Source organism: Dermacentor andersoni, chromosome 9, assembly GCF_023375885.2.
Source record: "Dermacentor andersoni chromosome 9, qqDerAnde1_hic_scaffold, whole genome shotgun sequence".
In the NCBI taxonomy this organism is placed as follows: domain Eukaryota; kingdom Metazoa; phylum Arthropoda; class Arachnida; order Ixodida; family Ixodidae; genus Dermacentor; species Dermacentor andersoni.
In genome coordinates, this window is record NC_092822.1 from 20,005,233 (window position 1) to 20,019,482 (window position 14,250).

The window sequence follows — 14,250 nt, forward strand, 5'->3', positions numbered from 1 at the left end:
CTGACGGTTGGCGTACCTCACTTCTGCTGTGACGACACGTGGGTGCGTCGCACGAAATAAAAGGAGAGAGAGAGAGAGAGAGAGAGAGAGAGAGGTAATCACCACCTCCTTCTCGAACGCCGACTCCCCAGCACTCGGGCCCTTCGAATCGGATTTGTGCGCGCGGAGCTAGCTGGATTGAAAAATCCCATGGATAAACACGTTTCTTAAAAGTAAATAAGTAAATGTTAAAAAAAAAACTTGTCATTGCTATTTGATTTCGCTTTTGAATGTTTCGGGAAACTTGAGTTCGCGAAAGCAAACAAGCCCTTGTCCCGAGACAGTTTGTAAGCCGCATCTGTCCGATTACAGTTTTCACTGCATGAACTGACAAGCGTCTCGACTTGGACAGAGCACGAGCTAAATAAGAACCAATACCTCAGGCGCTACTAACGCTGGCGTCCTTGTGTCCAGTCGAATTGCGTTCGTAAGCACGTTTGTCGTTGATAGCCATCAACTAGCGCGACTATTACGATTGGTCGCTGTACACGAAGGAAAACGAGGCTATAGGCTAACATTTTCTTTCATTTCTTTATTGTGTTCTGTTTTTTTCTCGCGCACCCGGATTGTGACCTTGCGGCGAAGGAAACCTCAGAATTTAATTTCCCTCGTTCTCCTGAGAGCTTTCACAAAATGATTTGCTTAACACCAAATATCGTATTGTCAACTTTATTGCGAGCGAACGCATCGAATCCCTTTAGTGTAGCTCGAACAGTGGCCTCTGATATTTTTAAGCGTACACATCACCCAGTCTCGGAGGCTGTGCTTTAACTATAAGAGCACTTCAACGAAAGTGAAACCCAAATTGTTGCTTATGTAGGTTCATGCTACTGTAGGGTGGATGCCATTTTTTTTTTCATTTCATTACACTTCCTCCACGTAAAGAATGCGTATAAAACTGGTTTCCCATGATGCGCCATGCGCTGCAGAGGTAGCCAGTCGACTATGCTAGCGACGCCAGCGGACAATTCCTGCACTAATTGGTCAAGACGTGTGAGCTGACAGATGGAGTGTGTAGACCTTGTCGTCAGCCGTACACTGCGTTGCCATTAGGGATATAAAGCAAGTTGTTATCGAGACGATCACGTCTGCAAGCAGCAGTTACACCTTACAGATGATAATCTTTACCTGTAAAACACTACCTCTCCAAGAGCCGAATGAGTAGCCATTGCCGCATTCGTTCGTCAACCCTTTCTTTTATCACGTCAATAATATATATATATATATATATATATATATATATATATATATATATATATATATATATATATATATATATATATATCTGTGACTATGATTCCAGAGCCACAAATAGCAAGCGCAATACCACTTCTCGCCGGATGCCCAGAAAGAGGCAAGTACAAACATTGAGCACACTTGAAAAAAGAAACGAAAAAAAGTGGCAGAGGCACTTAAGACGGCTTGCGTGTGGGAGTACGAAAGCAATATGGCCTCTTCGGTGAGATGTTTTTTCTTTTTCAGCGCGTTCCTTGTCCGCGGATTCTCGCGCCTGCGTTCTAAGTGCGCCTCGGTGAGGCCAAATCAAAACGCGCCAACCGTCTCAACGCGCTCGCTTGGCCGCGAGGAGTTCACAACTCGAAGGACTGCTCAGCGCCGTTGAATTGTACAGCAATGCTTTATATTTTATACACTCATTTGGTATGCTCATGACGTGGCGCCACCTCCTCCCCATTGGCTGCGCCGTCACGTGTGCAATGACGCACACACTTTAGGCACACACCTGTAGCCTCCGAGAACCGTGGATCTGCTCGCGGCGTCGGGAACGTCTCGCACCCCCCCGGTGGCCGGGGCTCGATTCCAATCAAGACCGAAATTTAGCAAATTTTCTTTCCAAACCCATTAATTTACTTGGTTTACAGGAACCTCCCTGAGAAATTTGACGTCAATAAGAGCACTTTATGGCGTATTTTTACTGTTCTCGCCCTCGGCCATTTTGGTGGCATCTTTCGGTCATGGCGACGGATTTTCGCGTAATGGGCATATAATACTTTCGCATTAAAAAAAAAAAAGGAAGAAAAAAGAAAGCCGCACAATAAAAGGCAGTATGTTTTTCCGAGACTTGGCACTCAAGTGCCACTCGTCCCGAAATCTTAGAAGTTGCCGCCCGATTCGTGCGAATGACCCAATGACGTCGCAATGTCGGTTACCGTGCTCGATCGATTACGCGCGTCTGCACAGACGCCTTGCGACCATCGTCTTTCTTCGTCCGTACCACAGGAGGTGCGAAGTAAATGCAGACGCGAAAAGAGCGCGATATCCCGGACAGGTAAAAACCGACACAAAGAAACAAGAACAAATACCCTGGCCCGATCGATAGCGCATTAAAGAATAGACGACTTCCAGAGCGGCTTTTCATTGATGCCGCATTCTGGTATCGACCTCGCAGTCGTTATGATCAATGTTGCCATGACTATAGAAAGTGCACCCATTATTCACCATGTCCAGGTACACAGGGGGAAAAAGGGAAAGAAATGTCGGGGAATGCATTCCACTTGCCCAAGCGTCCATACCTTCCCCCTCGATTCCCGCGGACTCTCGCTTTAGTTGTATAGTAGCTGTTGTAATCAATGCGGCCAAGAACGCTTTTACCATCTTTCACGTGCGACATTTGCTGTCTTTTCTTTTGTTTGTTTTTTGAGACAGCGTGTCCAAGCGATATATAACCGCGGCTGCGAGAAACCCGTAACCACCGCCTTATCGCACATCGTCTACATTAGATGTCACGCCAAGGACGGTGTTGTCGAGTCACGCGGTTAAAGCCAACAGCGTTCGCTTCGACCCCGAGAAGGTACTCGCGGACAACTTTTCTTAACTACGAAGCGAAGGCTACGGAAATTAAGCGAGCCTCTTTCCCCGCTGCTGGATGTAGTCCCACAGTTTTGCTCACGTTTTCTTACGTGGGAAATAGAAAACGACGCTCTTGTTTATTTTTGTTTTGTTTTTTACAGCACCTAATTTGAAATGATAGGTAACATTCACCAGTCAGCCATTTGTATTCTATTGTATCTTTCGGTTTGCTCTTTCGAGGTTTCGCACAACCGAGGCCGTCGCACGCTTTGCACATTCATGAAATGCAAAATGACGCCCGTGTATTGTGGTGAGTGTTCGTCGCTCGCTGTCCCGCCAATCAACTCCCCTGAGACGCTGTTCACCAACTTCAACAACAAAAAACTGTTGAAACACACAAAATAAAAAAAAAATTTTGCAGCGTGTGCGCGGAAACCAAGCGAATCCATCTGGAAATCGCAACCATCGGCATGCACAAACGAGTGAGCGAGCTGACTGCTGCGCCGGCACTACCAACGCCCGCGTCGGTTGCGCATGAAATTCCTAACAGGCGCCATACGGCTCCTTCAAAGCTCCGACGCAGGCTGCGATGCTCGCTGTTCAGAACTTGGTACATATCGGATGTGAATAAACATTGATTCACGCCGAGTTAGTTGTATCTGCCTTCACTGAAGAGGTTGTGCGAGGTTGGCGAAACCGAAACCGGTGCCGAGCGAGCCCGGACTACATTGTGCGCGAATACAGTCATGTGCAGAAGCTCCGCGCCCGTAGCTTTCGCTTCATAGCCAAGAAAACTTGTCCTCGGGTATAGGTAAACCAACAGCCTCCGGACAACAGCTGACCTTCGCGGCTTTGATCGTGACGTCCCGCAACAAGGCAAGAAAGCTAATGGACTGCTACAGAAGGAAAACAAAAATAAAAAAGGTTGCGCTACGCGATGCATAACGCGATATTTTCCCGAAAACGAACAATTTTCGAAGTCGCCAGGCCTTTCAGACTAGAAGAACAAAGCTTACGTCCATTCATGTGTATAATAACCATCGTCCTCATGCTGGCGTAACCACCATGTTTGAGAGAGAGAGAGAGAGAACATTTATTTGTCATGAGATTGGGCTACTTCCTCGTAGGGTGGAGCCCTTAGTTCTATGCGGGCACCAGCGCCATAGTTAATTATGTTTAGTAAGAAGCTCTGCAGGAAACGAGGTCCTTGGAAATTGGCCTACGCGATCAGCGCGATCCGCTATGAAGGCGCTGCTGCGGTACTTAAAAGACATGGGACTTTACACTGTGTGAGGTAGGATTGTACTGTGACACTGCGTAACACTAGGAACGCCTTTGCGAGCTGCGTGACAGTGCCCACAGAAACAGTTCGTGTGTACGTGCGTGTGTGTGTAGGTTTTTTATCCTTCTCTCTCTCACCTATCGCATCCCCTTGCCCCTCCCCCAGTACAGGGTAGCCAACCGGAGATAATCTCTGGTTAACCTCCCTGTCTTTTCTTTGCCTTTCTCTCTCTCTCTCTCTCTACGGAGTCAAGCCGCTGCCTATGACCATGCCGCGTTGCGATGGCCGTATGTTCTCCTTGAACTAGGAAAGAACAGCGCCAAGTAAGACGAGTACGAGCGGGAGAACGACACAGGACAAGCACCAACTTCATCCATCTTCATTCACTGAAAAATCAGCAAATATAAGGAAAGTCACAGACATGCACGCGAGGACCACAATGCATCATCTGCCAAACCGTTCAAGATATGACATTTCGTTCTTAAAGAGGGTCACAGAAGTATCACTAACACAGTTTTTTTCCTTTCTTCTTTATATGGAATGCTTCCAAAATTTCACGTGCCTTTGTATCTCTGCTTCTGCCAAGAATCTTTATAAAACACGATACGAATTGCACATTTGCAAATTATTTGTTAATGCGCATAATTCTGAGGAGTGCTACAGGTCGACGGGAAGCAAGCAGTACGTAGCACGTTTTAGTCTTATGCTATTAGTTATGCGCTCCCGTGCTTCGCAATCATTAATAGCCACTCCTCTCACCGGGGTTCCTAGCTCGGCTAGACTTCCCCCGCTTTCTTGGATCAACACACATGAAGCCATGCAATATGCGGTATGCGAACAGCGCCTGCCAAAGCTTCGTGCAGTTCTGGTTTATACTTAAAATGTTGTATTGCCTAACCTGGTCACGCACGTTGATTCCAACAGCGGGATGCAGATCGATATAGAAAGAAAAGGCAAGGAGACCACCTTGACTTTGTCTAGTTTGTTATCCCGCACGTGGTGAAGGGACGGGAATGTGGAAGACTGCGAGAGAGAACGCAGTTGCGGGATTTCACAGGGGTGCAAAGATAATACTTTTTTGTTCTGTCCTCTGTATATTTGAGAGCGCTTCACGATAATGTGCGCAGTAAATCATTTGCCAGTATATACGCGCTTTACCGCGCATTCATCGCCCCCTAAACTCTCTGGTACTTTCACTTTTTTTTTATGTTTCTGGTGCTGTGTTATCAGCGACCGCTACGGGGTGTGAGGTTTTTCTGATATAGACTTTTTCGTCGTTGTTGTTGCTCTGCACCCTTTATCGATAGCAGTCGCACTTCCCACATCCCCTCGTGAGCCTTTAGCTCACGAGGGGATGTGGGATGTGAGCTTTAGCGATGCGTGAAAAAATAATATCGCTTTTATCTCAAATTCGCGCAGACGAAGCGTGGCAAAACAAAAGCTATACAGACGCCCCCTGTAATTGCTTTGCCGGGGAAGAGAAAACGTAAGCATATTCGCTTCCTTTCATCAGTAAACAGACCGCCACCGATACGTGTAATGACCCCATGCGAACGACGACGAGGACACGGGCAGCGCTTGCAATCTACAGATCAGCGAGGCATACGGCACTCGCTTTCCTGGACGAAGGGGCAACGGTCAACGTTACGGCGCGTACAGTGGCGGCAGGGGGAGCGGCGGGGGGAAAGCGGGGAGGTCACGGCGCGATGTACCGGGAAAAAAACCGGGAATCGATGCGAGCGCCCCCTCGTGTCGCTGCGAGTAGTCGCCCGTCGCAAAATCGATGACGACAGCGGTCACGTGAGAGCACCGCGCCTCTGTACCGTTCGCGCCAAGCAAATCGAAAGTCAGTACAGTAGCGCGTCCTCCTCGCTCTCGCAGTCGCCGTGACAGCAGGCACGTAAGGATTGGCGAGCCGAGACTCCAGTGGCTCCTTCGACGAGTCCTGGCTCGATGCGATAACTTCTCGGAGCACGTTTGAGCGGCAGTCACCTGTTTGACTCCTGGTTATCCACGCGGTCTCGAGCGTTGGCCAAGTCGACAGCGTCTGTTCGAGGGTTGTGTTATGTAGGTGTCGTCGGCGAGTTCTCGAAGATAAGGGGGATCTCTTCGCAACAAGTCGGCGACGGAAAACTTCTCTTCTGGCACTCGGGGTAGTTTCGGCACTCGAATATTTCCGAAGCCGTACACATCTAATGCTGCGTCTCTAACGCTGTCCGAGAATCATGGCGTGAAAGTTCCTCGTTTGTCCCGATACTTGTGCGCAGAGGCCACGGAAACCGAAACATTCGGACACGCAGGCGATCCGGTTTCCGCGGCTGCGTCCGTGCAGACGACAAGAGCAGACGAAACGGAACATAGATCAAGCTAAATCTTCTGTGAAAATAAGTGACTGTCGTACATCTGTGGGAGTTTACGGGAACAAGGAAAAGAAATTAATCAACTCTGTTTTCAGTTTTGCTTCTTCACCTTTGTGTTCGAACTTACTCGAAGGGAACAGCTGAAAGCTTGTCGCACCTAACTTTTCCTTCGAGAAGACGCTGTAGGCTCATTCGGCGCGAAGATCGGCACGATCGTTTCCGGAAACACAGACTGAGGGACATCTCAAACTGGGTGCGTACCATCGATGCAGTCGTTGGCGGCTGTGAAACCGTATTAAGCGTAAGGACTCAGTGTGCTGTGCGTATCATGGGCTGCGCCAACGCCAAGGCTGCTGGAGTCCCAACGTCGGGGAAGACTGACTATCCGCTTGAAGTCACCGATGGAAGCGATCGCACCAATTTAATCAACAACCCGGTGCCCAAGGTGGTCATCAATGGTGGAGACTTCCTGGACAACGAACACCACGTCAACGGTACCGCCGACGCCGAGGACAAAGCGAACGGCAACACAGGTGAGAGTGGCGGTGCCCATTGTGAGAGGACGGCTTAACTCTGGGCTCATTCCTTTGTTCTCTATTCACATAGATGCGAATGAACGTAGAAATGGGTCTCTTAAACAACAGCTGAACTAATTTCAATGGAACAGGCTTCATTTGGGAAAGAAGGATAGCTTATACCGACTGCTGGAAGCAGAAACATCAGTTTAGGGCCCGGTTGTTTTAAAACGATAATTGCCAAAGTCTTGTAAATTTTCAGAAATTTAGTCACAAAGTTTACAACTCTCTAACATTGTGCCAAAACATATAACAAGTCTGCAAACTTATCTGTCACATCGTCTAAAACAGACAGGTGGGATGTTTTGGTTTAGATATAACGTGAAATCGTTACACTTTTTACCACGTAATATATGCGAAACTAACGAAGGAACAAACGGACAGAAAACCGGAAAAGTCATTGCATTGTTTACAGGGGTTTTACAAAAGTCCTGTTCACAAATTTTTGCTAAATTTCAGAGCGGTGTATATGTCAATCGCGCACGCTTGTGCCATAGATGTAGTTTAAGTTTACATAACGTGATATCGTTCGCTTGATTCTTGATATCATGATATCGTGATACTGTCTTCCCTCTACACTTAACAAATATAGTTTAAGTGATGTAAACATACGCCATATATCCAAGAGCGCATTACTGCAAAAATTTACGTGAATGATGAACTTTTTGGTTTGTCGGTTGAAAAGTATTTCTTTGCTATCTCAAAGTTGTCATTTCTGGCTTTCTTGCATACATGTATGCGTATATGCATGTGTGTATGTATATATATGTATATATGTGTGTATATATATGCGTCTGTGAATATGTATATATTGACCCTGCCACAAGAATGTACTACAACTATCTTGCCATGTTGCTGCCTGTTGTTCATGGGGAGGTGGGACTAGTCAAGCTGCCGTTATGCAGCTTTTATCCTGCCATGCCTACCGCTTTGTATATATCAGTGTACTTATGCGGTAAATAAACGTAGCCATAAATTTGCCGCTTTACTTCATATCTTCATTTTTGGCAATTTTAAAGAAAAATGGTGGTCTAAATTGGAAATCTGCTCCTAACAGCCAGTGGACTAAAATGTTCTTTTTTAATTACAATAATATTTGTGAATTTTTTTTCTATGGACACCAAACAAAGCATCGCTTCTTGTTGCCATGTATGCTATACAGTGTAACGCTTGTATATTGACTAATACAAGGCGAGAAACTGAGTGCGCAGTTTGTAAACTACTTTAATGAAGAATATTCGTGTATATATATATATATATATATATATATATATATATATAAGAAAATGTAGAACTCTGCTAACCCTTGGCATTGCTTTAGGTGCTCAAATATTTTTATTTGACAAGTATTAAGAAAGTCTGCAATATTTCGGTAAAAATTACGCCTGGCAAGTGTGTAGCTTATATCTATGTAGCTTAAACGAATATCGCGACTACGTAAATCGTACCTACAAAGGTGCGTACAGGGGGGGGGGGGGGGGTGTATAGCGGATGCACGTGCTTCGTATTCACTGGTAGGAGATAAATGCGACAACGACTTTCATTAACGTCCAGCCATACTTGGCTACAAATTTTAACGATATAGGTCACATAAACATCCTGATCCTTATGTTTGATGTACTTTCCTGACAACGACTTCATCTATTTCGACCCGACGTCTCCATACGGCGATACAAATTACTTTTCGATTTTGCAACTACTGACAAGAATATAAAGAGTATTCAACAGAATACTGACTACAGACGTAACCCTCTGCTAGTCAAGGACAATATCATCGGTCGCTTTACTACGAAACTTCGGAGAGTAATGCAGAACGACCGTTGGTATAAGAGGTGCACCGCCAGGTTCGACAAGAGGTTCGACGCGTTGCTCTCTACCACTGGGGCTCTTAGTGGTTGATTTTTCTTCGCACTCAGATCATTGATAAGCAGCCCATCTGTTTACTTGTAACAAATAGTTGGATTGTTTCAATAGTAGAATACATCGTCTATAAATGGTCGACATTCGTAATAAGTTATCTTTTCAATCAGGGCGACCTACCTGATTTGACTTGAATATTCGAGCTACAGAACAAACAACTTGTTTTTTCCTGCGACGTTCGTGCCGGGTTTCCAGGAAATAAGAACAAGAGCTTGGTGGCGTTACCCACCACTCCGTTTCAAAGAGTACGTTCATATCATCTATCCGTCTGCGTGCTTTACTGAGAGTTCAGATGCTTGTTTTGAGCTTGTTCTTTATCGAAGCGCACGCTGCTTTGTACGTTGTATGCGTGATTCCAATGAGTGTATGCACTGTGCGGTTCGCTTCACCTCTGCATGACGAGGGGGATGAGCCACTGCATTTCACTTGCTTAGGGAGGTATGAGCTGTTGCTGCTGATGATGATTTTTTGTGGACGGACGGACACGAAAAACGCCGATCACCGAGAGGCTAACGGCTTCTCTGTAAAATATGTAAATTTGGAAGGGCATGAGGACACTCAGTCATAATTTGTGACTGAAGAGTTTATGCATGGAATCTTCACAATATTGGGGCCCTTGAGTCAGTTACGTTTGTCTGTTGGCCGCGGTGGAGAGTAAAATATAGAATGTAGGAACGTCAGCAAGATAGAGCGATTGTAAAAATCCAGACAGAAGGAAACGAAAGAAGCGAAGCTTACCATCTCCGCTTTGTACCTTTGTTCGAGGCCAAAACTGATGTCGTGACCCTGACGGCCTTATGTGTCGGTGGCACGAAGGGCACGGTTACCGCGTTTTCCGGGATGTAGCCGATGCTCTCCCGTGAAAGCCGAAAATGCCTTCTAAAATTGAAAAGAGAACGTTCGACATATTCTCTATGAATTGCATATTTGTAAACAATTGATTAGGCAGGGAGAGGTGGCATGGCGGCACAGAGAATGGGAGAAAAGAGCAGACTATCGAAATTGGTTATTCATTGATTGATGACATTTAAGCTCCTAGATATTTGAATCAGACAGTGACTCCAGAGAATAGCGTATGCGAAATTAACGGTTGAACATAACAGTTAATTTTGGACGTTTAATGAGATTGGGCTATAGCAGAAAATGTGAATGAATAAAATGAATTAATTATAGGAACGTACAAATCATAAGGAAGTGGGAAATGATAGTGGACACTAAAAAAAAAAAAAAAAAAAAACAGAGGTATTTGCAACCGGTGACACTTGAACCCATGTTTTCTACACTACGCGCGCGGTGCCTTCCTAGAGAGTTTTGGCATGTCCGGTATTCCGGTATACGCAATAACATTTGCGCATTACCACGGGTGTAAACGTGAGTGACCGAGTTGGTGGCGCCACCTGGTGGCTCGACTCAACTAGACAAAAACAGAGAAACTACTGCAGTAACGAAGTGTATGCTACTTGGACGCTGGTGTAAAATTTCGGCAGCGACGTAATCGTGCACACGTGAACTTTTTTAAAAGACTTTTTCGACAAGAAAACGCATGGAATACGGTAATGTGTCTATAAGGCGTCGTGGTTAGACGAAACGTCACAATATGTCGCTGCCAGCGTCCGGTAGCTTGGTATTACGCAAACGCCACTGCGTATACCACATAACCGGACATGCTAACACCGCGGCAGCCGTGATTCCGTTAACTTTCCCGAATGTTTGCGTACGTGGACGGACATCAGCCCTGGTAGTGCTAGTCTGTGCCACTCGCGGCCATGGCAGCTGAAAGCATGTACGGAACATGCTTTCAACCACACACGTCACGCTGATGTCGGCATCCCAAGGCATCATAACGAGGTCTACTGGAGACGCCGTACTGGACTTAAGGGAGCACAAATGGCGCACAAAGGACTAAAGGGCGCACGAAGTGTGGTACAAGTGTGTGTTAGCGTTCCGCAGCCATCATAATGCGACTATCACAGTAAGGAATCGAACCGGATATACTTCGCGCTCGGCAGCAGCATGGTCATGGCCGCGGGAACACCACGGAGGTTGAATGAACACGACTCTTCTCGGCCTGTTCGCCAACAGTGATTGCGCGAGCTGCTTTCCGAAAATTTCCCGCGGATACTAATTTTTCACTCTTGATTTCATTTCTTTCTTGACTTTCCCAAGGACTCCATGAGGAGGTATTACAAAAAGAGTGCAGTGTGAGAAATAGAGTATAAAGGAATGATTGCATGATTTTAACGTGAAAGATGATTTGAAAGTTCGAGGGCCATCTATAAGAACGATGCTCTAGCTTGGAAAGGCCGTCCTAGCATTTGGCAGCACTGGTAAAAAAGAAAGCGATGAAGAAAGCAGAAGAAGCGAATAATTTAGTGTGACCACGTGGACAAGAAGCGCGTGGCTGGTGCGATAAAATATGTACCATATTTCCCAGACTATGTTCCACGGACTATACAAGGTAAAAAGTAAAGGTGTTGCGAAGTGTGGACTAAACATCGGAGGATGGCTGGATAGACACGAGGGCAGACCGCGCCTGCAAAATTTTCGCACTCTGAATCACATAGCGAAATCACATTCCGAATGATGGTCGCTGCGTACAAGTAATATCTCCAGCTCGTACTGGCAGCTCGCGACATGCAAGAAAACCCCCATAAAAAAATCTCATATGGCAGGTATGCCACATATCCAATAATCTCTTACGATCACATGAGAACACATATGTTTCATATGTGTTCTCATATGATCATACGAGATTATTAGATACGTGACATACGTGCCATATTAGATTTTTTTGATAGGGACGTAGCTCGTGACACTCCTTTTATAGTTGTCACTCCTTTTAATGCTCCCTTTAACGTTGTCGCTAAAGTCGCTGTTTGTTTCTGACAGTCCCGACGAGAGGAATTTTAAAGGTACTTTAAAATGTACTCATATTAGCATACTAATATGAGTGCATTAATAAAGTTCATGAAGTCTACCCACTGACAATAATTTTTTTGCGAAAGGTCAGTGATGATGTAAGATTACGTGATTAAGTGTATAATGAAATAACTTACGAAAAAGGGAGGTGGTGGCAACACGGCAGCGAAAAGAAATGAGATAAGTGGCATTGCGCTTTCAAGGTTGTACCGCTGAGATTGCATGAATATGAAGAATTTTTTAGTATCATTAACTTGTTTCGAAGGAGTTTTTTTGTTTCCTTGGCTATGATTACGAGTTCGCCGACGCTTTCAGTGAACAAGCTACCCCTTTTCAGAGCTAATAACTAACTAACTAACTAACTAACTAACTAACTAACTAACTAACTAACTAACTAACTAACTAACTAACTAACTAACTAACTAACTAACTAACTAACTAACTAACTAACTAACTAACTAACTAACTAACTAACTAACTAACTAACTAACTAACTAACTAACTAACTAACTAACTAACTAACTAACTAAAAGAACGAAGGAAATAGTATCATACAGTAAAGTTGTACTAGTTTTACAAGATTAAATAAACGCTTACATGAGAGAGCAATAAGATGATGAAAAGGCAGGGAAGGTTAACCGAAATACGGACCTCCAGTCTTTTGGCCTGCACTGGGCGAAGGGGTTAAGGGGACACAGAAATATCGAAAGCGGCCAACTCTGCTGTTCAGTTCTGGAAAGCTACAAGTGAATTTTCAGAATCACGCTTCATGTCTCTGCCTGACCCTACCCGCATTGTGTGCGCTGTTTCTTTCAATTGATCGTGAAATGAGGTAGCGTTGTGAGGTCATCAAACAGAGGTGTCTTTCCAGGTAGGTGCTAAAAAAAAAAAAACATATTGCCTCTCGTCCGCACAGCATTCGAAATCATCATTGGAGTTGAGCTGAGCTGAGTTGATTTATTTTCGCCACATTGGGGGTAACACACGAACATATGCGTACATGAGCTGCAAAAAATAGTCGGATCAAAGCTGCATTTCAGCAGCTTGACAAACCCCACTATACTCCATTTATGTTCCGGAACTTGTGTGAGAGTCGTGGAATTACACCCAGAAACGAAGGATGTACGTTGGTTAAAAAAAAAGCATATTTAACGTGGGCCACTTTCTGGCAAATGTGCGGGTACCTTCGAAATTGCAAGCGTGCTGTTAGCTCATTCTCCCAGAAAGCCAGAACGTCTTTGTCTCAGTATATTACTTACGTTACCATCACGACAGAGCCGTACACATCGCTTCCATGGCGTTTGAAAGGGGGGAGCAAAGAGAAAAAAAAACGGCGAAAGAGAAACGAAATGCCGAGACAGAAAATAACCGGTAACGACGTTTCTGAATGAAAGCGGACATGCAACATGGACATGAAAGCACACACGCGCGATTGGCGGCACGACCCCGGAATATTATACGAACGGTCGTGCCACATTTGCCTCCATAACGGCTGTTCCGCCTTGTATGCAGTTGCATACAAAACATAATGCGGGAGTATGTGCGCCTGTAAGCGCTTGTCCAGGACTGTAAGCGCCTGTAAGCGCTTGTAAGCGCTTGTCCATAAGTGGCTCGATGTGTTGGCCAGAAAGTGATTCAAAACCGCGACACAACTGTGAAAGATATTTTTTAGAAATCTTGTTCTTAGAGACTCATCTAAATATACGCCTACGGAGAAATCCTTATCTATCCTTATCCTTATCTTATCCTATCCAATCCTTATCTATATATATATATACATATATATATATATATATAAACTATATATATGTATATACACACACACAAAGGAATATCTTCTTACTGTGGAAACAGGGTTTTGATTTCGATGATTAGGTGTCTTAAACAAAAATTGCTGAGTATTGCCAAATAACTTAAACAAAAGAGGAACAACCATGAAGAATCAAGCTTACAACTACGTAGCTCAACAATAAAAGAAAATGTCACAGTTTTGTAAGCCGCGACTACTGAGATATCTAAAGTGGTCGAAATTTCGGTGTATAATACACCACTCCGTAATATACTACAAATTAGCGAGTAAGAATTTTGCGAAACTCTCGTGAGCATTGCGACAATTCCACGTAAACAGTATAACTGATACATCAGCTTGTCAGCCTTGCGTGCACTAACTGAAGCAGCTCGCAGAACTGCGATACAGGGTATTGAAGCAGGGTTACGAATAGATAAGCTTTGTGCATCTTCAATTTGGTCCTTACGGACTTTCAGAAATTCTAAAACAAAAAAAAAGTTTCGAGTCGTGAATCGAAACGTCGCTTCTGGCATTCGGTAGAGTTCAGCTTTCTCTCTT

The 14,250-nt window shown here is 44.9% G+C and overlaps 1 protein-coding gene across 1 annotated transcript in view; it reads left to right on the forward strand.

Annotated features, from left to right (window-relative positions):
- Window positions 1–6,034: 6,034 nt before the first annotated feature.
- The window catches only part of LOC126527192 (uncharacterized), a 36,216-nt gene continuing 28,000 nt past the window's right edge, over window positions 6,035–14,250 (forward strand). The window contains exon 1 of the mRNA XM_050174947.3: window positions 6,035–7,022. Within this exon, the coding sequence (XP_050030904.1) occupies window positions 6,818–7,022 (205 nt within the window). The 5' untranslated portion in view covers window positions 6,035–6,817. The remainder of the gene's footprint in view (window positions 7,023–14,250) is intronic.